General features: G+C 57.5%; 1 protein-coding gene across 1 annotated transcript in view; it reads left to right on the forward strand.

Moving 5' to 3' along the window:
• Window positions 1-27: 27 nt before the first annotated feature.
• The window catches only part of SORCS2 (sortilin related VPS10 domain containing receptor 2), a 448292-nt gene continuing 423936 nt past the window's right edge, over window positions 28-24383 (forward strand). Inside the window, exon 1 of the mRNA XM_035005356.1 lies at window positions 28-163. Coding sequence (XP_034861247.1) covers window positions 134-163 — 30 coding nt within the window. The 5' untranslated portion in view covers window positions 28-133. The remainder of the gene's footprint in view (window positions 164-24383) is intronic.

Consider the following 24383-nt stretch of genomic DNA (forward strand, 5'->3'; position numbering starts at 1 on the left):
GGACGGCGCCCCCGCCGCGGGCCGGGGGCGCCGGGCGCGGGCGGCGCCCGGGGCCGGAGCGGCCTCGCGGGCGCAGGTCTCGCTTATCAGCACGTCGTTCGTGCTCAAGGGGGACGCGACGCACAACCAGGCGATGGTGCACTGGACGGGCGAGAACAGCAGCGTAAGTGACCTCCGCGCGCCCCCCGCGGCCCCTGCCCCGGACACTTCGAGCCCCCACTTCCGGACCGCCCCGCGGTCACCCCCGGGCGTCTCGGCGACTTGGGGACGCGAGTCACCTCGGCGGCGCCCCTACCGGACTCTGGCCACCGGTTTCTTGGGGAGAGGTCCCTAGACCTGTGAGCACCCTGCCTCACAGGGTTCTGGGACCCCGAGCCACCTCGGAGCCGCCCCGTCTGGCCTCCAGATCCCAGCTTACGGGGTGGGGGTGTCTCCCGAGGCTTCGGGACCCTGGTCACCTGGGGTGCCTCCAGGTCCTTTAGGACCACCCCAACTCGGTGTCGCGCCCCGACCGCTCTCAGACTCCACCCGGTCTGCTCAGCGTTGTGTTCTGGGATTTTCCTGCGGGACCCTCTCCACCCGGGTCTACCCGGGACCTCGCTAGTGGTCTACCCTGGAGCTCGCTCCACGGGCTCCAGGAATTCCCCGGTCAGCTCGGCGCGGGATTCTGGGACCCACCCCCCTCCGGATTCCCCCAGTGCCACCCGGGTCCGCACCCGGAAGCGCAGGGATCTGCGTACCCACGGAGTTGGGCGCCGCGCTCTCCGTCCGCGGCCGCAAACTCCCAGCCCTCCCTTTACCTTCCCAGCCGCTCTGGAAGTTGGGCTCCCCCACCCCCGCCACATCTGTTAGGGTCCTGGGCGCCTCCTTCTTCCAGCGCTGCGCTGTGGTTCCTATCCCTCCGGATACCGGCCCATCCTTTTTTTTTCGTGGTGCGTCCGGATGGGGGTGTGTGTGTGTATGGGGATGCCCTCAGATTCTTCCCTGGGGAGCTGCCTCAGCCTCGTTTTTCCCCTGGGCAGATGACCAGTGGTCGCGCATGGGTCCCCTTCCAGCAGCCCTAGTGGGTCATGTCCAGTTGTGGAAAAGTGCAGAGAGGTGGCAGCTGTTGAGGGGGGTGGGGACTGTTGTGTGGGGAGTAGAGATGGGACTCTCCGCTTACTTCCTTCCATCATTGTTCACTAGGGTCTCCCCCAGTGGCTGACCCCCAGCTCTTCTCCTGGACAAAGTTCTGAGGAGGCAGCAGGGGGCCAGGACCCCTGCATGCTTTGGGAGTGGAGGAGTGGGGATCTTTGCGCTTCCCTAGCCAGGAAAGGGCTGTAACACGGGCTGGGGGCACTTTTTTCCCCCTCTCTGGCTAGCCCTGCTGGGCTAATGGGGATGGGGGTGGGGCGGATTCTGCTGGAGAAGGGAGGGGTGGGGGGCGAACATGTTGGACCACCCTATCGCTCCTCCTGCGGAATCCAGGGGCAGCGCATCAGGGGGCAGCACTGGCCGCACTTGATTGGTCCAGAGCCCAGAGCCCGCCAGTCCCCCCCTTAGCCAGATGGGGGCTGCACCGGCCTGACACCAAGTCTCTGGTCTTTGGTCATTTCTGCAGCCTCCAGGCAGACTAGAAGCCTTGGGGGAGGGTGAGCGGCTGTTGAGTTGACTCCCTGGAGGCCAGCAGGGGGCGCTCAGGGAGGCAGGTGGAGTGGGGGTGGGGGAAGGTGCCTGACCGAAGGTAGCAGGCACCTGTGCCTAGAAGAGCCCTAGGAGCCCGTCCCCATCTGCGTGGTGAGAGAGGGGTCGGACCCCAGATGAACGGCTGGGCCCGGCCCTTCATCACCCCCATACTGTGAACATACCCTGTCCGCTGTGCTGTAAGCTGACTTAGGGACTGAAAGGTAACCCGGAAACCAACAGCTGGAGGAACACGTGAGCATTTAAGGTCATCCCGTGGAGCCAGACTGTCCCAACTAAGCCCCCCACCCCACCGGCCGAGGTGGTTGAATCAGCTGCTGATCCAGCCCCTCGTCATTTTCCCTTCATGGGGTGGGGGAGGTGGGGGTGGCAGAAGGGAGAGAGGGGCGGTCAGGGGTGGGACCAGCACCTTCAGGACTCACTGGCTCCCAGCACCCACCCCAGCATGAGCGCAGAGCCAGAGGACTGTGCACCTTCCTTGGGGGGAGTGAGGAGGGGGCTCAGGCCAGCGGGGCTGGAGCTCCGGGGTGGGGGTGGGGAGCAACAGAGGAGCCTCCCTGGCTTTGCTCCCTGGGGACGCTGGCTCCCGATGAGTGACCGCTTTGTAACTAGGAGGATTGAATCCTGGCTGTTGGCAGGTGAATTCCTGGAGAGGGGGCTTGGGAGGGGAGGGGATCTGGCTTCTCTTTGGTGGGGGGGGTGGTGGTGGCAAGAGGTCCAGAACAGCAGGGGAGCTTCAGAGGCTGCATCTCTCCTCCGGCCCCCTGCCAAGGGGAGGGCGGGGACAGCGTGTGCAAAGCAGGGCCCAGCCTGGCACTTAGCACACACTTAGGAGGCGGAAGCCAGAAGTACCTTATTACCATCAGTGAGTGTTGTTGTCGGTGAGGTAAAGAGAAGGCAAGCAGCATTGAAATGTTGACCCAGCCTCTGGAATGGGATGTTGAGGCAGACTGAGTTCTCTCTGGAGCAAAGCAGGTCATCTTCCGGCCTGGGGAGCAGGTGGTGCTTAACTCGGGGGGAGGGCAAGTGGAACCGAGCGTAAATGAAAATGTGTTTCTAATGGTCACTTGCTCCGCACACAGGTGCGTGTCTGGTGCAGGCGTGGCATTGTTTTCTGGGCACGAGAGCTCTCAGAGATGGGCTTTGCTCCCTCTGTTCTCAGCGGGCGGCCACGGGGCCAAAGATACCAGCCAGCATCCTGCACGTGGTTTCGCCCGCGCTTGAAGCTGTCATCTTTTAAGGCTACAACAGGGAAGAAACTAGCTCGAGGCCAATTTGCAGAGCGGGGTCTTTCACAAATTTTATTTCGCTCCGTTTGTCCAGGTAGGGCGACCCCGGAAACTGCTTTGCAGATGTAGTCCCCGGCAGTAGAGGAAGAGTTTGCTTTCAAAATTAAAAAAAGCGTTCACTGAGAGGGGCAGACTTTCTGAAATCGTATTTTTGAGCATCTGCAAGAAGGAGTCACAGGATTGCAAGAGACAAGCCCTTGTCCCCGAGCACTGGGAACATGTGCACGTTTTCCTTCCCACGGCCTGATTTCTTCCTGCTCCCGTGGAGATAGGGACGCGGACTTGCCTGGGAGTTCAAATACTGCCTTTCTTTCTTTTTTTTTTTTTTTAAATTTTATTTTATTTATTTGACAGAGACACAGCGAGAGAGGGAACACAGGCAGGGGGAGTGGGAGAGGGAGAAGCAGGCTTCCCGCGGAGCAGGGAGCCCGATGCGGGGCTTGATCCCAGGACCCCGGGACCATGACCTGAGCCGAAGGCAGACGCTTAACCACTGAGCCACCCAGGCGCCCCAAATACTGCCTTTCTGTCTGTTGAGCCGTAGAAACAGATGGTTATGGGTGAGATTCATGTTTCATCGAAACCATTGGGCATCGCCTTGGAGGGATCCAGGTTGGGCTTTCCCCCAGAGGCTCCAGGTTCCGCTTCTCTTGAGCCGCCCTCGAAGGCACGGGTGTGATTTGAAGGTGGAAATCATGTGCTTATTTTGCTTATTCTAAGTAGAGCTCAACCTGTGTGCCTTCCCTCATGGCATTGAACTTCCACTTTGGTGCATTCCCGTCACTTGAACGTGAGCTTGCTTCGACCAGACCTCGTTGGTTCAGCACTGTCACCGCTCTCAGTAGATGAGCCCCTCTCCCTGTCCCCTTCCATCCCCGTCCCCTGCATTTTCCACATTTGCTCTGTGCTGTTGTGCCTACAGGACTGGGGATGTCCAGGGGAGTTGTATACAAAGGTAATGTTGAGCTGGTTATCCATGGTCTCTGCTCTGGGGTCTTGAGGAACCTGATATCTGTGTATATTTTAGACCCAGGGAGCCAGGGCTCCACATCGAGGGTACGGGTTGGGTCATGACAATTTGCCAGACGTCAGGTTCCTGGAGGGCAGGTGCATCAGTGTGCTTGGGTTTTCGTACCAAAGCAGCCCAGGCCAGGCGGCTTCTGCGACAGAAGTGTATTTCCTCCCACGTCTGGAGGCTGAGAGTCTGAGGTCCAGGCGCGGGCAGGTTGGTTCCCTCTGAGGCCTCTCCTCTTGGCGTGTAGACGGCCGCCTTCTCCCTGTGTCCTCACGCGGTCGTCCCTCTGTGCATGTCTGTGTCCCGATCTCCTCTTCTTCTGAGGACCCCCGTCAGATTGGATCAGGCCCACCTGACTGGCCTCATGTTAACTTAATTTGAACCTCTTTAAAGACCCTATCTCCAAAATACAGTCACAGGCAGAGGGACTGGGGGTTAAGATTTTTTGGAAGGGGGTACAGTTCAGCTCATAGGGTCAGGGAAGGGGTCTCTGTTACCTTTTCATGCCCCGAGCGTAATGGCGGTGGATCTCAGGGTGGTCCAGTGGGAGAGAAGGGAGGGACACCGGAGCTCAGGGCCAAGGGGTGAGTTCCGTCTTCCCTGGTGGGGAAATCAGAGGAGGTTGCATGGAGGAGGTGGTACCAGAGTGGGCCTAAGGAATGAATAGGAGAAATGCACGGGAGATGGAGAAGAACACCGAGCGGGGAGGAACAGCTTGGGCAAGCTCTGGGAGGTGGGAATTTAAAGGTGTGTACGTGTTGTATGAAGAGACCGTGAATGCACTGTGCATGGAGGCGGATCAGAGGGAAGAAGTTTGGGAGAAATAGGTCGAAGTCAGCTCCTCATGGAACCTAACATGAGGCTGGAGAGCCCAAGATGGCAGCATGAGGCAGTGGTTTTGTTTCGTTTTGTTTGAAGGTTAAAAGCTTTTATTTAGAGAGGCTGAAATGATTGTGTGCTAATTGGAACAGCTAAGTTGTGCAAGAAATGACTTGAAAATCCCCTTTTGATACCCCTGAAGAGCTGGATTCCCTTATATGTGCTCTATTCTTTCTGCAGACTTCGACCTCAGGTGGAGTCGAGCAGAAATACGGCTTCGGCTCCCTGCCATTGCTGCTGGGCTCTGGACCCCTGAGCTTGTAAACAAGAAGGTTACTGGGGATGGTGCCCAGGGGAGGTCAAAGCCGTGGGTGATCCCAGTTCCTGCCACACGGTCCCCTCCGCGCCGGTCTTCTCACCTCTCAGGCGACCATGTGCTTTCCTGTGTATCACAGTGAGCTGGTGGGATTCATCACAGAAACGGTGGTGGCGATGGACACGTGAGCCTCGGAGCCAGCTGGCCTGGGATACCCCCAGCCTCATCCTTCCTGGCTTAGAGATCGTGGGCAAACTGACTAAACTGGGCCTTGCTCTCTTGGAGCTGGGCTGTGAAGGCTCGCAGGCTTGCCTTGCACATTTGGGAGGTGATCCATGTCGTGCTCCGACAAGGGCCTGGCCCACAGTGAGCGCGCGGGAAGTTGGGGTCCCTTCTGAGCCTCTGCAAGCACCCGGGGGGTGGCATGCCTACGCGGCTGGTGAGGGGCCTCGGAGGGGAGGCTTCGGGACAGAGGCTCAGAGGGAGGCTGCTGTGAGACAGGCCTGGGCCGGACTCTGGAGGGGCGGTGGGAGGGATGGCACGTGGGAAGGCTTTCCAGGTGAGGACGGACGGGCCGTGGCGGCCCCCGTTCTGCAGGCCCCTCTCTTTCCCAGGGCCGTGCTGGCTTCACGGCTTCTGGCTGGCCTGCAGCGTACAGGGACCATAAAGGCCTTCTCATAAAGCACTGCGGGTTCTTGAATGAACAGGTCCAGATCCGGTGACAAAGCTGACTTGCAGCCTGTATCTGATGCTGCCGTTTCTTGAAGGCGAGCTTGGTAGCTCCAGGGTGCAGGGTCTTACGTTCAAGCCTGTCAAACATTCCGGTGATACTTTGGGATTCTCAGGCCACCACAGTGCAGGCCTCCCGGCAGTTTGGGGGTGGGGGCTGGACTGGATAGAGAAGTCTGGTCCACGGGAGGCTGAGCTGCGGCTGAGCGGCATGTAGATGGTGGGCAGATGAAGTGCCCACCCTTTACCAAGGGTGACCAGCGGCCACCTAGGGAGAGGCAGAGGCAGATGGAGGTCAAGGGATGCGGTGACCAGGGCTGAGTACCTGTCACATTTGCTTTCCAGATGAGAGCCGTGCAGGCCCCTCAGGGACCGTGGGCCTGGTGGCTGGACCCAGCACAGTGCTAGAGTGAGGGAAGCCTGTGTTAGGACAGGTGACAGTAAATGGAGGTGTGCACGTGGTATGCAGAGTCTAGGGAAGTGCCATACTTAGGGAGACGCCCACCCTTTGCCCAGAGTGACCCAGGGTGACCCAGGGTCTTCTGCAGTTCTCCCTGCAATGCTCTCATGGGGAGAGACCCCACAAGTTTGAGAGCCCCAGGCGAAAAGAAGCTTCACGTTAGCTCTTACATCAGCTGCTTTCTCTGGAGGGTTAGGTTCTGGGAATACAGTGACGAGCAAGATCAAACATGGCCCCTGTCCTGGTGAGATGTTTGGTCTGGACAAGCATTCATCGTAGGGCATCCCGGTGCTGTGAGAACCTGCCCTGGGGAAGTCAGGGAGGACTTCCTGGAGGAGGTGGTCATGAAGCGGCTCTGGAGGACCAGTGGAGTCCTTGTCACCTGGCTGAGGAGCAGATTGGGGTGGAGAGTATGAAGGCCCAAGGAGAGGCATGGGTGCCTGAAAAGCCTGGAACACTAGGACAGAGAAAGGACATCCGTCAGTCAAGAAGCCTGGCTTGAAGGCAGAAAAACGGCCCTATTAATAAAGTTCCTGAACACGTTGCATGAATCTCCTTTTACTTTAATAAAGTGGCTATTTAATTTGTAGTTGCATGAGAGTTCCTGAGAGTATTTTAAAGAGGTCATAAATTAACTCCATCCTTCTGCATGCCCCTTCAGAGCAGAATGTGGTGCAGCGCATGGCCTTCTGGAGGGTTGCCGTTGTTTTTAATTTTTATCTTATTATTATGTGTCAGAGGCAGGCTCAGGCCCCGAAGCGGGGAGTATGGGATTGGAGGCGTCGGAAAGTACCCTGGGATGTTGCTGAGCACTCCTGTGCTTTTTTCGGTCCCGAGAGACACTGGGGCGGAGCTTATGCGTTGCCTTTTATCTGGGGGCATCTTCTTGTTTCTCGATTCAGCCTCCTCCAAAGATGGAGTTATTTATAGATTCTTTTTTTTTTTTTAATATTTTATTTATTTATTTGACAGAGAGAGACACAGTGAGAGCGGGAATACAAGCAGTGGGAGTGGGAGAGAGAGAAGCAGCTTCCCGCCGAGCAGGGAGCCCGATGTGGGGCTCGATCCCAGGACCTGGAATCATGACCTGAGCCGAAGGCAGCCGCTTAACGACTGAGCCACCCAGGTGCCCCGGAGTTATAGATTCTTTCAAATGGCCTATTTCACCCTCACCCCTCTTAAAGCCCAGCGTTTGTGTGGGTGCTTTGTGGAGCAGGGATGCCGACGAGCCGAGATGCGGGGCTGCGACCGCCATCCCCTGGCCACCGTCCCCAGGTTCAGAAGCCCCAGGAGCAGGGAAACCTGGCTCTGGAGGCCAGAACCACCAGGCCTCCAGCCAGAGCATTTAGAGGGTTGAAGGCAAGCATGCTGATCTGTTCACGGCCTGTTCTTGCTGTGGGAATCCTGTGAAAGCCTCGTGCTGGGCGGGAGCTTGGATTCTGTGCACAGAAGAAATGCCATATAAACATGAACGTGCCCAGGGCTGGCGTCCCCTTAAGTATGACGGGCCGGCTTGTACGCTGAGCTTCCTAAATCCACGGCCCTCCCGGTCCCAGGTCAGCAGGTCAGCGGGAAGTGGACGGCGGGGACTGGGGATGCCCTGCGCTCACCGGTCCCCAGCGGGTTTGCCACAGGTGCATGCGGGCCTTGACCTGCTCCGGCTTCTGCGGGAGACGGAGGCTTGTTTTTAGCCTCATGGGGAGCCGGCGGTTGGCACATGCCCACTGAGAGCAGCGGTAACATCTTTTTAACTTAAGCCCTGTGGCTCGGGGACCCTTCACACAACGTGTCTCGTGCTCATCATCTTTATCCCGATTCAGTTCCGTTTGTCGGCTTAAAAAATTAATAGGGATCCTTGCACATGAGCTCTCACAGGAGGACTGAAGGAAAAATTAAACCTCGGATGTTCTTTGGAGGTAGAAAAATCCTCCTCCTTTTGCATTTCTGTAGCAGTCAGTTGCCATGTTTGCACAGAACATTACAATCTTTTAATTAGTTTCTTCTCACACCACCTCGAAGATCTTAAAATAACACCACTCTTCTTCCTCAGTAATTTTCTTGCAAAAGCAGATAATTTCCTTGCCGTGCGGAGCTCGCCTTGACTTCACCAGGGCACATCCCTTGCACGGCACCATTTCCCGATAATCGGAGATAAATTCAGTTCAAATCAAAGTAAGAAAAGAGCTAGGCCGAGTGTGGCTGCTTCTATTCGGATCAATTTTAATTCAGAAAGGGTTCTTTATGAGGTCTCTATGGCGCGCCTACTTCCGAAGAGTCAGAAGTAGAGACAGCATCCGGCAGGCCCCAGCCGGCATCCCTTGGCTGGGATCAGCTGGAAGCTTCTGCGTCTGATGTAACTTTATCTAATAAAAACAATGCCTTGTCATTTACATAGTGCTCCTGATGAGTAATAATGAAGTGAATCATCCCGGTCCCCACTGATGGGTCCATCGCTGCGCCAGGCACCTCACCTGCCGTCCCTCCATTAGTTGCGCAGAGTTGACACACTGTTATCCTATCCACTTTACGGACAAGAAAAGTCAGGTTCACGGCAGCACGGGGCTTGCCCAAAGCCACACAGCTAGTAAGGGTCTGAGTCGAGATTTGAATTCTTTTCCTCCTAAGCCCAAGTGTTTTTTTATTTTATTTTATTTTATTTTTTTTTAAAGATTTTATTTATTTATTTGAGAGAGAATGAGAGACAGAGAGCATGAGAGGGAGGAGGGTCAGAGGGAGAAGCAGACTCCCTGCTGAGCAGGGAGCCCGATGCGGGACTCGATCCAGGGACTCCAGGATCATGACCTGAGCCGAAGGCAGTCGCGCAACCACCCAGCCACCCAGGCGCCCTGTTTTTTTATTTTAGTGCAAGAAATATATTTTCTTTTTTCTTTATTATTATTTTGTAATTGTGGCAAATACAAGTAACCTAAAATTTACCGTCGTTACTACCGTTAGATGTCCGGTTCAGGGACGTTAAGTGCATTCGCACTGCTGGGCAGTCACCAGCACCCTCTGTCTCCAGAACTCACTCATTTTCTCAAGCGGAAACCCTGTCCCCAGGAAACACTAACTACCCGGGTCCCCTGCCCCCGGCCCCTGGCACCCGCCTGCCGTTCTGCTTTCTCTCTCTGTGAATTTGACTCCTCTAGGGGACCTCACGTAAGTGGAAACATACATACGTGTCTTTTTGTGACTGGCTTATTTTGTGAGCATAATATCCTCAAGGTTCATCCCTGTGGTAGCAGGTGTCGGAATGTGAATTTTTAAGGCTGAATAATAGTCTGTTGTCTGGATGGACCACAGCTCCATCCATCCATCCATCCATCCATCCATCCATCCATCCATCCATCCACGGGCACTGGGGCTGTTCCTGCCTTCCGGCTGTTGTGAATCATGCTGCTGTGAGCACAGGTGTGCAGATACCTGTTGAAGTCCCTGCGTCCACTTCTTCTGGGTGTGTACCCAGAAACAGGACTGCTGAGTCATGTGGGAATCCCATGTTGGTTTTTTGGTCGAGCCTGAGGTCTTAACTACAGCAGAAATTGTTCTTGTGTCTGCCTTGAGTTTTGCCAGCCTGCCCATTAGTTGCAAGATTGCGATCCCCAAAGAAGCCCACCGCCCCGGGTTTTTGGAGGAGAAATGTCGACAGTGTTAGAGGCGATCCCACGTCTAGAGACTATGCGTGGGAGTGGCTTTTATTTCTGCTTTCTTCCAATAATCCTGGATTCTGCCAGCATGACCCAAGGTGGGGGGGCTGTTGCTCAGAGCCCGGGAAAACCAGCTCTGTCTGCGTTGCAAAGTCAGAAGGAGGCTGTTTGGTCCGCTGCCCGGCCAGGGAGGGGGAGGAGGAAGCTGTCCGGGGAGATACGATCCCAGAGCTGCCGCCTTTCCGAAGGTTGGTGGTGTGCATTTCAAGTTCAAGCTCGTTTCACTTCCTCCCTGCGTTTAGGAGCTTTTTCCTATTGACTACCTCATTGACCAGTGAAATAATTCAATTTTCCTTCTGTAAAAATAAAGCACTCAATAAAAAATCTCATGTTTTTCTCAATTTATTCCCATCAATACTGCTTAACCCCATCCAAGTTCATTTTCTGATTTATCCTTGGACCATTGGATGGGGCTTCTGGGGGCTTGATTCCTGCAGCAGCTCGTCCTCCGTGATTTAAGGGGCCTGCTGTGTGCCTTGCTCGGTGTCAGGCACTGCAACCTGCCCCCCGACGACACTGAGGGGCTTCCTGGCTCCAGCGACCTGGCACGGGGGGGTCTTAGCTCTCTCCATGCCGTGGGCTCCCCCACCCCAAGTCTGGAGAAGCCCATGGAACTTTGTCAGGATGTCGTTTTTATAATGAGCGTAAAATAAAATCTACGGGATCCAAAGGAAACCAGTTCTATGGCAATGTAGTTAGCGAAATACTGAAATGAATTTCTTTACCAACACAGCAAAAGGAGCCAGCAGAAAGCAGAAAGCAAAGGAGCAGTGATGTGAGGTAGGCTGTGGCCCGAGGAAAGAGATGGGGACAGACAGACCCCATGGGAATGGTTTCTCTTCGCTGCCACCCCCACGGCCCAGCCCTGCTCCCCGGGTACCTTGTCCACCAGGCTCCAGCCCCTCCTTGGCCTCCCAGGCCCTGGAGCCTCTGGGCTCGGGGAGAGTAGGGGCTTTTGTCGGTTTGTTCTCTGCTGTCCCCCAGTGCCTGGCGCCTAGTAGATGCTCAGTAAGCATTTGAGTAGGACACGAGGGACCATTGGTCCTGAAGGGTGCCAGAGCCCAGAGGCCCAGCCCACTGGCCTGCCCACTGCAGGTGTGGGAAAGATCAGAGCAGGGCCCCGTTGTCGGTCGCACGGCCCTGCCGGACACGGCTCCCTGTCCACCTGCCTGCTCTCTGAAGCACTAACTACTGCCCACCCCGAGCAGAGAGGGTCATGTTGGCTTCCCGGGGAGTTGGAGAGATCTGTTTCCTGCCTGAGACGAGGCCCAGAGGAGAGCCGTCCAGAAGCTTCTGACTCATGGCAGTGGCTGTGGCCAGGCCTCAGTGCCGCCACGCCTCCTGCCTTTGCCCTTTGCCCTTTGGTCAGGAGCCAGACACCTGCTCCAGAATTAGGGGCTTTAAATAGTGCCTCTGGTTCCAGCCTCATTTCATGCACAAGAGACAAAACGCCCAGGAAATGGCTGTGCCCAGCTTTTGGACCAAGACAAACGACTGGGTAGGCTGGGGCGTTGCCTCCAGCGGAGCTGTCCCAGGACGTGGCTCGTGGAGCGGTGGGAGCAGCGGGGAGCCGTACTGTTCTCTGGTCTCTGCGGTCCGGCCGTCCGTCTCCCAGTGGCCCCGCACTGAGCGGTCCCGCAGGCCGGCCCCCCGGAGGAGTGGCCTCTTTCCATGTCACTTTCCTGCGTCGTGTGTCCCCTTCAAGAAGGTGCTGTTTTTGGAGGCTGGGGTGCTCGCAGCACCCCCATGTCCGCCGTCGTGCTGCACACCGAGCTGTGGGAGCACGCAGCAGCCCCTCTCAGCCTGGTGTCCTGGTCCCCACGGGGGCTGCTGGGCCCTGCACCTGCCCCAGGACACAGGAGGGGAGCGCTGGTGTGTGCGGAAGCTGGGGTCGGAGGGCGACGCCGGAGCCCAGTGAGCAGATGACAGGGGTGCCCATCTGAGCGGGGGGTTTGATGTGGTTATGTTTTCCTGAACGGTTGGCTCAACTACGGCCAAGCTAAGCCCTGCAGTATTCGTGAAACATGGGGCAGTCTGCTTGTACAGAGAGTATTTCTTGTTGATGGCTGGGTTTTCACAAGTTTCTTGATGTGAGTTATTGCCTGGAATGCTCTCCTCTTAAGATCAAGTCAGACTTTCTTTCCATCCTGTCCCAGGCGAGCAGAGGCCTAGGCCGGCACAAGGAAATCCGAAACCTGTGCCCTTGGGGCTGGTCTGGCTGGAGGGAGGGTTGGGGCCGGCTTCCCTAAGATCTCTCTGCTTCCTGTCCCCGCCCCGGGCCGGCCCTGGACAGTCAGCAGCGCCCTCTCCGGCACAGAGAAAGCAAGAAGGATGAGCCCCGGACTCTTCAGGCGGCCTTGTCCCCGTCCGTCGGGCCTGGCCGCCTCACTCCTCGGGGGTGTGGGGAAGAGGGGCGAGGGAGCCATCCGTGCGGCGTGTTGGGGAAGGAAGCAAATTGCCCTCACTTCTCCAGGCCACAGGGGAGTCCTGCCTTGTGGAGCGTTTCCAAATGGCCTCTTAGGGCACGCTGTCCTCTGAAAAGTTCTGGGAGTTATTGTCAGGGCAGGGCCTTGGCAGAACGGGGCTGGAGGCAGGGCCGGTCTTCTGCCCTCAGCCCCTCTTCTCTCTCCTGCGGACACATTTCCTGGGCCCCCTCCCTGTGGGCCAGGCTTCATTCGAGGCACGCCAGCAAGGGACGCCACTCTCCGAACCTGCCGTCAGAGGCTGACCGCCGGCCTCCAGGCTCAGCCGGCTCCTTGGCCCAGGAGCCCACTGAGCAGCCAGCTCCGCAGGCTCCTCCTCCAGGACGAGGCTGAGAGGAGAGCCATCCAGAAGCTTCTGACTCATGGCAGTATGGCCAGGCCCCGGAAGCCCCAGGCTCCTCCTCCAGGAGGCCCCAGCACGCTGCCCACGCCGAGCGAGGCACCTGTCCCTCGACAGGGTCAGGAGCCCCACTTGTTGCGTGCCCGTGGCTCACCGAGCCCTGCACGTGTTATTCCCCGAGTGCCCACGGCCCAAGAGCAGGGCTCGGGATGGCTGGTTGAAGGATGAGAGGCCGCAGCTCTGTCTCTTCTGCCTTAGTCTGGGGCCCAGTAAGACCCTGGGGCTGGGCTTGATCACATGCTGTGTCTCCCTCAGGGTCACCGGAATTTCTGTGGGGATGAATCTCATTGTCACCTTGCTCATCAGTGGCCTCTCCCTAGTCCCATAGATGAGCTCGTGGCCATGGCCTGAGCTGGGGTCTTGGGAGCACTGAGAGAGAGGGCTCTGGGAGGCTGATCGGCCGAGTGAGCCCACCTGGCCCGCCTGCCCTGGCTTGGGATGGGCAGAGTGGAGGGTGGCTCCATCTGCCTCCCCATCTTTCCCCCAACACAGACAGTGTGGCCCCCACCTGCCGCACGCTCCCCCCCACCCCGCCCCTGACCACACTCAGGCCCTCTGTACATGCACGGCCCTCCACGGGGATGTCCCCTCTTCTCTGTTGCCTCCCAGCCAGCAGCTAACCTCATGCAGTTTTGTCTTTCTCATCCTTAAGGGGTAACGAGACTGCCCTCGACCTTGTGGATGGAAGGCATATGTAAAGGGCTGGGCTGGGTGCTGGGCCAGGCTGCCCCTCCTCACCCCTGCCACGCTGCCCCGTCCTTCAGGGATATGGCCTCTCACCCTGGGCCTCACTACCCTCTTTCTCCGGGGCTTCTAATGCCTTCCCACCTCTGGGACCCATCCTGGGGTGTTCTCTGGGGGTGTGTGTCTGGTGATCCTGGACAGAGCCTGCCAGAGAGTCAGAGTGGGGTCAGTTATGAGGCCGGCTCGTGGTGCTTAAGTCCCAGGCTCAGCCCAGATCAGTTGTGTGTTTGGAGGTGTGGAGGGCAGAGCCCCCTGAGAGCGGTGGCCGAGCCTCACCCCTGGCTGGCATGCGGGCACCGATCTGTGAGTTTGGGGTCATTTCCAGTCTGGGGTTTGCTGGATTCCAAAGTTCCCCTCATGCCGATGCTGGCAGATCTTGTTTTCAGTGTGATGGGAGGAAGGCAGAATGCCAGGATGACCCCCCACTCGTCAGCGACTCCAGAGTTTACTGATAGCCATGGGGCTCGGCCTGAATTTGCACTTCCCTTACGGGGTGTTTGAGAGAGTGGGTTTGGAATGGTTGCTTTGCTCATTCGACCGCAAGTCATGGAGAGTCTGCTCCAGGCCGCGCCTGCCGCCAGGTGGAGGGGTGACATGGCCGAATGAGGTGTGGTCCCTGCTGATGAGCTGGGGACACAGGGCAGGAGCAGGTGGGACGGTTGCTGTGAAGGAATGCACAGGTGTGTGTGGGGGGGTCTCTAACTGGGGTGGGGGAAGCAAGGGCCCGAGGGAGTCAGTGGTCAGGGAGGGTGTCCCGACGGAGGGGGTGGCATTTCCCTGGAGGTCTGTTGGGGGGCCGCAGCAGTGCTGTGTGGGGCTGCATGTGTTGGGGGACACACCCCGATGGCCCGTCCTCCTTGGTGCTTATCCACTGACTTCCTCTGTTGCCGGGGCCCTATGTCCTGCTCTGGACTGGGCAGGGGTGTTGGGGGGGGTGGGCGGCTCGTGGCTACCTGTACTCTCCCAGGCAAGCCTCCCGTACAACGGGGGTACACGATGCCCATCTCGTCACACTGTTGTGGCCCGCAGTTGAGACAATTCGTGTAAATGCTGGTCACCAAGTCTGGCCCTGAAGCAGGGGGCCCGGGGACCTGCCACCCACTGACCACATCAGTCATTCCTGGGCCGACAGTGAGAAAGGCATTTGGGGGAGGTGGGGGAGGGGGCGGTCCGCTAGCCACCGACACCTCGGGGCCCACAGGACTCTTCTAGGAGCTCCTAATGCTAAGCAGATGCCCCGACTTTCTAGCAGGGCGGGGTCAGGGCGGCACACTCACCTGTGGAAGAAATTTCTCGTGTCTGCAGTTTTTCTTTAAGTCAGTAAATTCTGGTTCCCCATCCTCCTGCTGGGGGCAAAACTGGCCGCTGAGCCTCCCCACCTGGAGAAATTTTGGAACATTTCCCAGAGGTGGTGCTGGGGAAAGGAGAGGAGGGAGGGAGGGAGGGCATCCAGGTGGTGGGAACAGCAGGGCCATGGAAGAGCCTAGAAGGGAAGGTCCGTGGGTGGAGCCAGGAGCGGCTGCCGGGCCTGTCACTTCCCTAACGTTTGTTATGGTGCGTGGGTCTGTGGACGTCCTCTTGAAAATCCACCAAGTGCATACACGTCCCACCCACCGGGCCATTAAGGAGGAAGCAGTGTGAGAGGTGGAGGGGCGTGGGCGAGCGGCTGAGACTCTTGCTGGCTAATCCTTAATCCCTCTTATTCTTGTTCCACCTGGAAGAAAGTGTAATGGCATTTTTTTCAGAGTGGTGCAAGGAGATAATGAAGGGTGTCTGTTTCTGCATAATTCTGTCAAGAATGTTCCCGGTCTTCTGTGTGGGTAAATCCCCTTCTGTGACCTGAATCTCCAGGGCTCCCCTGCCTGGAGGACCTGTCTCCCCGTACCTGTGCTTGGAGGCAGAAGGCAAAGAAGGGGGCAGAGTGCAGGGGGTCCTGGGGGTGACAGCTTTCGGGTCTTTGCCTCCTTTCCCTTGGCCCTTCCAGGCTTCTCTTCCTACCCCGAGCGGGACGGACCGTCCGTACCATGGGGTCCCACCTGACTGTTCCTGCTCACTGGTCAGACCTTCCTGCCGAGGTTGAAGGGGATGTGAGGGTGGGGTGTGTGTTCCCATGTCCTCCCTTTCCCTTAGTTCCTGTAATGCTGCACAAGGAAGGGGGTGTGTTAAGCAGGATTCCTGATGACAAGTCGTAGACACCTGACTCCAAGGAGCTTAAGTGAGAAGTAGAATCATTGGCTCACAGATCCAGGAAGCCCAGAGCGCTGGCTTCAGGCGTGGCTGGCTCCAGGGGCCCTGATGTTGGCACCGGGCCCTGGCCCTTCGTCTCCGTGTCTGTGTCTGGGCTCTGCTTCCCTGTGTGTTCGCCTCCTTTTCTGATGGCCCACGTGGGTCGGGGCTCCGTGAGAAGCTGAGGCTAGACCACCAGTGCTTCCCAGCAAAATCCGGAGCTCACACGCCTGCCTCACACCCATCACGCCTGCCAGAGGAAATGCTCTGAGTGCCAGGCCCACCCCGTACCCAACCCTGGAGCTGCACACTGAGGCTAAGAAGGAGTGGTTCTGGGGGGGACCCTACAGGGGGCACGTGGGGCGCCGGAAGGGGGCCGGGCTGCAACCTCAAGTCTCGACTGGCTTTGTCGGCAGAGGGTCATCCTCCCTCCTTGGGAGAGCACCCAGCACTGTTGCATGATGTCCCTCCCCCTGCCCCAAAGCCCCGGCCTCCCAGTTTGGATCAGTGCGCTCTCCACCTCCAGGGTTCACGTGGGCGAGGCCAGGACGGCCTCCATCACCTCACTTTCTGTGGTTTGCTGTCTGTTGAAGCCCCAGACCGGGTCGGCCGGGGCCTCTCGGCTCTGCTTGGGGCCGTGTCCGCCTCCACAGAGCTCATGGGTAAAAGAGGGCCCCCTGCATCTGACCCCGGGATGCCTATGCTTCTCCTTGGCCACTGTGCCCCGTGGGTTCCCTGGGGCATGGCCGGTGGGTGGAGCTTTGCTGCAACAGGTCCCGGGGTGAAGTGCAGGGGGAGGTGGGGGCCTTGAAGTCGCAGGAACGGGCCACCAGACGGCCGAGCAGGGCTGGAGGTGGCCCCATTGGATGGTGACGGGGGCTGCAGGCAGTCCAGGGAGGGGTCCCCTAACAGCGCGGTTGTCCCAGCCCGGAGACCCGGGCGCCAGTGGTCTCACCCGTTAGCAGATTTTAGTCTTTCAGTGCCTTGGAGTATGCCGCCAAAATCTCAGCCCAGAGAAGTCAAGAACCAGTGAGTTGAATCACCTCACGCAGGTGTCGTGAGGGGTCTTCGAGCCTGGCAGCCTTATTTCGCAGACAAGGAAACCAAGCCTGGGGAGGTTGAGGGGCTGGGACAGTCCAGCGCTGTGAGTGGGGGTGCAGCCCGTCTGCGTGTTCTTGGGCCCGAGTGCCCGCCGCCCGCCGAGCCAGCCCTGGCTGTAATCTGGGGAGCTGGGGTGGCTGGAGCAGGCATCTGGGGCTCTTACGTCACATCCGCCCCCGAGCTGTGAAGTTCCCTCCGGAGAGTGAGTGGAGGGCCGCCCGCGCGTGGATCCCCTCTGCTAGGGACTTGGCTGCGAGTCTTTGCCATGCTGCCTCCAGCCTCCAGCCTCCAGCCTCCAGCCCCGGGAGTCTGACAGGAGCCGCGGGAGAAGGTGAGTCACAGATGGTTTCCTGCACTCTTCCGGGAAGGAAGCCAGCCCCCGCGCGCCGCACCTCTGCCAAGAGGACAGCTGTTGGGTGGGAAGGCTCTCGTGTGGATTCACTCTCCCATTCATTCATTCATTCGTTCTCGTGGGCACCTACTGTGTGCAGGATGGTTGCCGAGGAGGAGACCCAGGAGAGACTCACAGGGTCTCAGCATTGCCAGGGTGCTTGGGATCCCTCCAGGGATGGGAGGCTCACCCCTCGCTGAGACAGCACATTCCAGGGTGTCTGGTCTCTGCTGAGAGTGGCTGAGGTCAGCAGTGCGCTGGGGTTGCAGTGAGAAGTCGCTGCCCCAGGCGGGACGGGTCGTCTGGATGGATATGAGGATGCCTGTCTTTGCTGGTTGGGTTTCTGGGCTGCGAGTCTGTTCGGCTCAGAGAGTGGGGGTAGTGCTAAGTCCTGTTGGGGGGCTCAGCTTTGCCTCCATTTGACAGCAAACACTGGAAGGCAGAGGGGAGGGAGTCTTCGTGAATGTGGAGCAGCGCCACCCAGCGGAAGCCGCCCAGCCCTGGCCGGGTCTGCCTGGCCGGAGGTGGGTAGGGGGCAGGGGGCCGGGGGGCCAGGGTCTATGGCTGGGCCCTCCGCTCCAGGCCACGTCTCTCTGTGTAAGCTCCTGGGTCTGCTGTAACAAACTACCACACCCTTGGTGGCTGAGAACACAGATGTATTCTCTTGGGGTTCTGGGGGTCAGAAGGCCAAGGCCAGTGTCACTGGGCTACAGTTGAGGTGTCAGCAGGGCTGGATCCTTCTGGAGGCTCCACGGGAGGATCAGATCCCTTGTGTTTCTCAGCTTCTGGAGGTGCCCGCATTTCTTGGCCGGTGGCCCCTTCCTTGCCCCCCTCCCCCCCCGGCCTCTGCTCTGTGGTCACACCCCCATGACTCTGGCTGTCCTTGGCCCAGGGCTGCCCCCCCTCCCCCCACTGAGCTCTGCTCTCCATCGCATGGCCTTCTGGGTCACATCTCTTTCTGCTTCCTTCCTGTAAGGACCCGTGACCCCTCAGGGCCCACCCCGATCATCCCGGGTAACCTCCCATCTCAAGATTCTCAAAACCACCTGCCAAGTCCCGTGCAAGGTGACGTGTACATAGCCTCTGGGTTCAAGGGCACCTTTTGGGGCTGGTATCAGCCGCCACTGCCCTCCTCTTCCACCAGCCTCCCCTGGCCCTTATGTGGCACTCTGACCAACTGTTCTTGGGTCCCCCTTCCCCGTCTGTCTCTGGCTTTTGCAAATGGGACCACCTCTACCTGGCCTGGAATCTTCCAGCAAGGCCTCCTAGCTGTGGGCCTCCCCTGCTTTGGCCCCACCACGGCCAGCACTGGAGACCATAATATTCTGCCCTCCATCACCTTCCCAGGACAGTGTGCCCCACCTCGGCCATGGCCCTCAGATAGAGCGAGTCTCAGTGAACATTTGTGGGATGGATGGTGAATGTGTGTATGGAAAGTGTCCATACTCGAGTTGCAGATAAATGAGAGAAAGCTCTTTTTAAAGTACATTTAACCAGGGGCGCCTGGGTGGCTCAGTTGGTTGAGCGACTGCCTTCGGCTCAGGTCATGATCCTGGAGTCCTGGGATCGAGTCCCGCATCGGGCTCCCTGCTCGGCAGGGAGTCTGCTTCTCCCTCTGACCCTCCTCTCTCTCATGCTCTCTGTATCTCATTCTCTCTGTCTCAAATAAATAAATAAAATCTTTAAAAAAATAAAATAAAATAAAGTACATTTAACCAGTTTGCCTGATGCTGGGCCTCTTGGCCCATCTTGTCAGTAGACCTGTTTGGCGGGGGGTTCCCATGAGTCTGAGTCTGCATGCTTTTCCTGAAGACAAAGGTTTTAAATCCATTTGGGGGCAAAATTTGGCCAACTTCGAACGATAGCAAATCAGCAAATACTTATGGGGCAGGTGCAAATGGAAGGTGGCCCCCCCAGGGTGGGGTGGAGGGGTGCGGTCTGCACGCCACGATAAAATTGCCCACGGCCTGTGGCTTCTGCTCGCGAGAGGCTTACTATTTAGTTGTGCGTGGGCCTCTGTGACAACAGCACATAAATGAACGAGAAGGAAAAATTCCCTGCAGTTAAATCCTGCGCAGGGCAAGAAGCCATGAGGAAGGTTTGTTGGGTGTGTCGTTCCTGCTGCAGGAGCCAGAGGACATAGGCAGGGCTCACCGGAGGGGGGCGGTTTCAGTGGTTGCCTCTTGTTTTCGGATGATGAGCGTTGAGGGATTTGGGGAGGACCGAGAGCCGTGCAGAGGGTCGGGCGAACAGGGTCGGGTGAACAGGGTCCCCGGCCTGTCCGGCCCTGCCCGGCCCGCTTAGCTGAGTGATGGCCAGCAGACCGGGGCACCTCTCCGAGGCCTGGCTTCCCCACACACACATGCGTGAGTGGCCGGCACGGGCCGAGCCCCTGGACCAGCCGGGAGTCAGGAGGACCCCTCCAGAAGCAGAAGTTCATCTCTGGAGGTCTGTGAGCCATTGGACTTGGCTGAAGCTGAAGGTCAGATGAAGCAATGAAGGAAATCCGCACAGGAGATCCCGTGCTGGGAATGGGGCTTGGCCCGCTCACCTCCTGCCCGGCCCGGCCCGGCCTCGCCTCCTTGTCGCTCTCCGTAATGGATTCTGATAGCTTTCTTCTCCTCCGTCCCTCGAAGAATGGCCTCGGTAGTCAGAGAGGAAATTAGTTTCAGGTGGAGGCCTATTTTTACCGTGGTGGAGACCAAACTGTTAATTACCTAGAAATCACATGAGGATTTTTAGCCTGAAAAAGTGTTTTTTTTTTCCTTGGGTTCAACTTTTCATGGATATTAATTATAGATATCGGCTTCAGCCTGCTGAAATAATTCCTCTCTCAAGAGATCGGAAGACTTTTCAAATGCTGTCCCCTTGTTAAACACAATGCATATTCTTTTTTCTGGGTCTGCTCAGTGCCTGGGATGGAAATATGAGATTGGGGCGTTTGAAAATGGGTACCTTCTTCGTGTTTAACTGAAGGTTGATTCCGTACCCTGTGTGTGTTTCCAAATCTCTGAAGCCAGTGGGGACTCGATAAAGGTCAAGAAGGCAAGCCTTTAAATATCGTGAATATTAATCCTGATAGAAATGTCACAACTCTTCTCTGATACGGATGCATCTGTCCCCGTTCGTATTCATGAAACATCATCTGGGGGCCTCTCGGTGCTCATGGGGGGGGGGCGTGTCCCAGGCAGGCTGAGACTCTGGTGTCCCTTCAAATCAATTTTCTGGAAATATCTACTCAGCATCCATGTTCCAGCCATCGAGACATTGTACAAGCCGCCCGCCCACCGTTCCAGAGTGGACCGTAGGCCAAGCATGAGTCCTCCAAAAAACCCTTCCCAAGCCCAGCCTTCCCAGGAAGGGACTGAAGGGATCAATTCTGGCCAAGGGGTGGGCTGCTGTCCGGCTCAGGGGGAGAGGGGTCGGTGGAGCCCCGCCCCCAGTCTGGGGTGTCCCTGTGCAGACACCCAGGGCAGGTGCTCTGTGGTCTGTCTCCAGCGCTGTTTCTGCACCCGGAGAGTGGCCTCCCTGGTGCCCGGATGCCACACTGTTTTCAGGCTCCTTCTCAAGTGCACATTTGGATGCTGTGCAGTGGGAAGTGATTTAGGGGGTGGGTTGGCGTGAGATTTCTGACAAACCGTTTCAGCACACTGCACATTTAATTTCTTTTATGTTTCCAAGTTGCTATAGAAAGTAAATGATTAATTAAGCAGCACCCACACAGTTTTTTTTAAAAAGGGAATGATTTTTCAAAATAGAGTAATGCCCCAGTGATTTGTCAGAGAGAGAGAGAGAGAGAAGGCTCTAATAAGCAGAATGCTGTTCAATAAATCATAATTACTTACGTGGGCAAATGCGTCAGTTCGAGGGGGGCGCCCAATTACGTGTCTGATCACACTGACTTTCTCTTTCACACTACAGAGCTGGCTGCACCCCTGGGTCAACCAGATGTCCCAGGCCCTCATGGGCAAACGTTAAGCACCTTTTTTGTTTCTCCCCTGAGTTGGCTGAACTCATGTCCTTGAAGAGTTACTCCCAAACTTCGGTGTGTCTCAGACTCTCTTGGGGGAGCTTGGTACGAAGACAGAGGCTGGACCCACCTCAGATGTCCTAAGCGGGAGTTAGCAGGGTGGGCCCGGCATCTGCATCTCTCTCTCTCTTTTTTTTTTTTTTTTAAAGATTTTATTTATTTATTTGACAGAGGGAGAGAGACAGCAAGAGAGAGGGAACACAAGCAGGGGGAGTGGGAGAGGGAGAAGCAGGCTTCCCACAGAGCAGGTTCCCTGACATGGGGCTCCAGCCTAGGACCCTGCAATCATGACCGAGCTGAAGGCAGACCCTTGACGACTGAGCCACCCAGGCGCCCCCAGCATCTACATCTTGAATGAGGTCTCCAGGTGTGTGATCCGCACCTCTGTGGAAGAGGCTTCTCCCAGGCATTGTGACCTCCCGTGTGGCTGGGGCTACCCCCATGGCCCTCCTCAAGGTGTGCAGGAGTGGGAATTGCATTCAGGACTGGCAAGAATCACTTGATTCTCTGAGCGTGTGTGGCCTGTGAGAAGGCGGAACAGTGTCAGGGGGGCTAGTCAGAGGCAAGACTCGCTGGGCATCTACTCTGTACCAGGCCCATGTGGGTATGTGGGATGCAGAGACACAAGCCCTGCCCTCCGGAAGCCCCCCAGTCCAGCGGGCAGATGGATAGGTAAATATCCACCAAGGCTGCTGGAGCAAAGGAGCGGCAGCTCATTCTGTACAAGGATCAGGGTAGGCTTCCTGGAAGAGGAGGCATTTCCCTGAGACTTGGGGAATTAATCAAGTCACATTAAATTAAGCACATATAGTATATCAAGTATCTTCTGAGTGTCTGGCCCGGTGCTAGGTGGTGGTGGTTCAGTAAAGACCCTGCCACACAGACGTCGGCCTTCATGGAGCTGATATTTTAGCAGGTGAGAGGGACACAAAACCTAAAAAAATCTGCTAGATCAATTCAGATGGCGCTCAGTGCTCCGGAGACCATCACACGAGTGCTGATGTGCAGGTGATGGGGGAGGGGGCGGTGGGGGAGGTCAGGGATGCAAGCCCCGGGGGAAGAAGCGTTGCAGGTCCGAGCCGGGAACGGGCTTGGCGTGTGTGGGGGACAGAAGGAAGGGTAGTGCCACGAAACCCAGCCATCTCACTGCTGGGAGATGCACACCCAGAGAAGGGACCTCCTCCGTCCACACACACCCCTGCACACAAATGTTTATAGTAGTGTTATTCATCATCTCCCCGAGTGAAACAACCCAAATGCCTCTCCGCTAGGGAATCGGTAAATAATGGCATATGTCTGCACAGCGGAGTACCTACCATTGGGTCATTAAGAAGGAAGGAAATGCTGCCACGCTCTACGACATGGGTGAGCTTTGAGAACAGGGTGCTTGTGTTTTATTAGAAACCGTGGTATTGATCACATGAACCAAATCAGCACCCTTGGATGTCACTCTAGCCGTGTGTCTAATGCTTTTCTAGGACAAATTTGCTGGAAGGGAGTCACCAGGTCCAAGGTAGTGAACCTCAGGCAGACTAGCTGTGGATGTTTTCCAGAAAGATCCACTGTGCATCCCAGAATCACAGCGTGCCTCACGCGTGATGAAGTGACAAGCATGGGCATCACGTGGGCCCTTCGGGTCCACTCCTGGGAAGGGCTGGGCTTGGGCGGCTTTTTGGAGGATGCATGTTTGTTTGGCCCATGGCCGGCTCTGGCATGGCGGGGTCGGGCATCTTGTGCAAGGTCTCGATGGCTGGAACGTGGACACCTTCGTCTGGGGGAGGCGAGGGAGCTGCGGGTGCAGAGCCGCGCGGGCCCCTGGACGGAGCGGGGAACCTCACGTGACCTCGGACCTGCACACTTGCCTGCATGGGCAAAACTGTTCAGCTGAGGCCGCATTCGTTAGAGGCCGTTCTTTTGGGAAACGAGGCCTGCCCAGAGGGGTTTTCTGTGATCACGGAGCCCCTGCGCTTAGCTTACTCCCACCCGCGTCGTTGCCAACGTTTGACTGGAAGATTAGAAAAGAAATCCAGGCATCTTGGCTTCATTAAGGCTTTTATCGTGCGTCCAGCTGAGCCTTCACCTGTTTTCTCGGGTGCTGTGGAAGTGAGGCGACGGGGCTGACTCAGGAGTGGCTTCTCAGGGTCACTGTTGGCCAGTGCCCGGTCCAGCGAGTGTCCTCATCACAGAAGATGCCGGGTCACTGCCAGGGTGCCAGGCTCGGGCAGGCAGCGGTCACGCCGGTGTCCTGGGAGGACTGTGGTTCTCTGGGACCCAAGGCTTCCCCTGTGGGGCTCCCGGTTTCCATGGACAACTTGACAGTTGGGAAGGAGGGGGCTTGAACACAGGGACCCCTGCTGCATCCCCCACAGCCGTGTGCTGGGGGGTGGGGGGGGAAGCAGGGAGGCGGGGGCGGCCTGGCCGGTGGGCTGGGCTTCCCTCTGTGAGACTCTAGGGGTGACCTCTGGCAAGACAAGCTCTTGACCACAGGCCGCTGCTTGAAGACTCGCTACAGCGCAGGGTTCTCTGATCCTCCCAGAAGGCCTTTGAGCAAGGAGCCTCGGATCCCTCCAGAGGGTGCCAGAAGGTGGGGCATCCGCGGGTGGAGGGATGTGGGGACACGCCTGGATCTGTGGCAGGGTCCTGAGGCAGGAGGCAGAGCGGGATTGCAGGGGTGCTGGGGGCAGAGCAGGGGGCTCTCCTCCTCCACCCCCAACATGCACTCACCCAGTGCTTTGCTGCTGCAGGCCTGTGCTAGAGCTTTCCGTGAACGAACTCGCTCCATCCTCATTGCAGTCCTCGGAGGCAGGTACTGCTCCTGCCGCACTTGCAAATGGGAGAGCCAGGGCACAGAGGGGTCAAGTAACTTGCACTGGGTCACACACTGGCCACCCCTGGAATTGGAGCCCGGCCACCTCACTCTGGAGTCCATGTTCTTAAGCATGTGAGGCGGGTAACTTCCCTGGGCCTCTGTTTTCTCATCTGTTCAATGG

Source organism: Mirounga leonina, unplaced genomic scaffold (genome assembly GCF_011800145.1).
Source record: "Mirounga leonina isolate KUSES-001 unplaced genomic scaffold, KU_Mleo_1.0 Mir_129, whole genome shotgun sequence".
NCBI lineage: Eukaryota > Metazoa > Chordata > Mammalia > Carnivora > Phocidae > Mirounga > Mirounga leonina.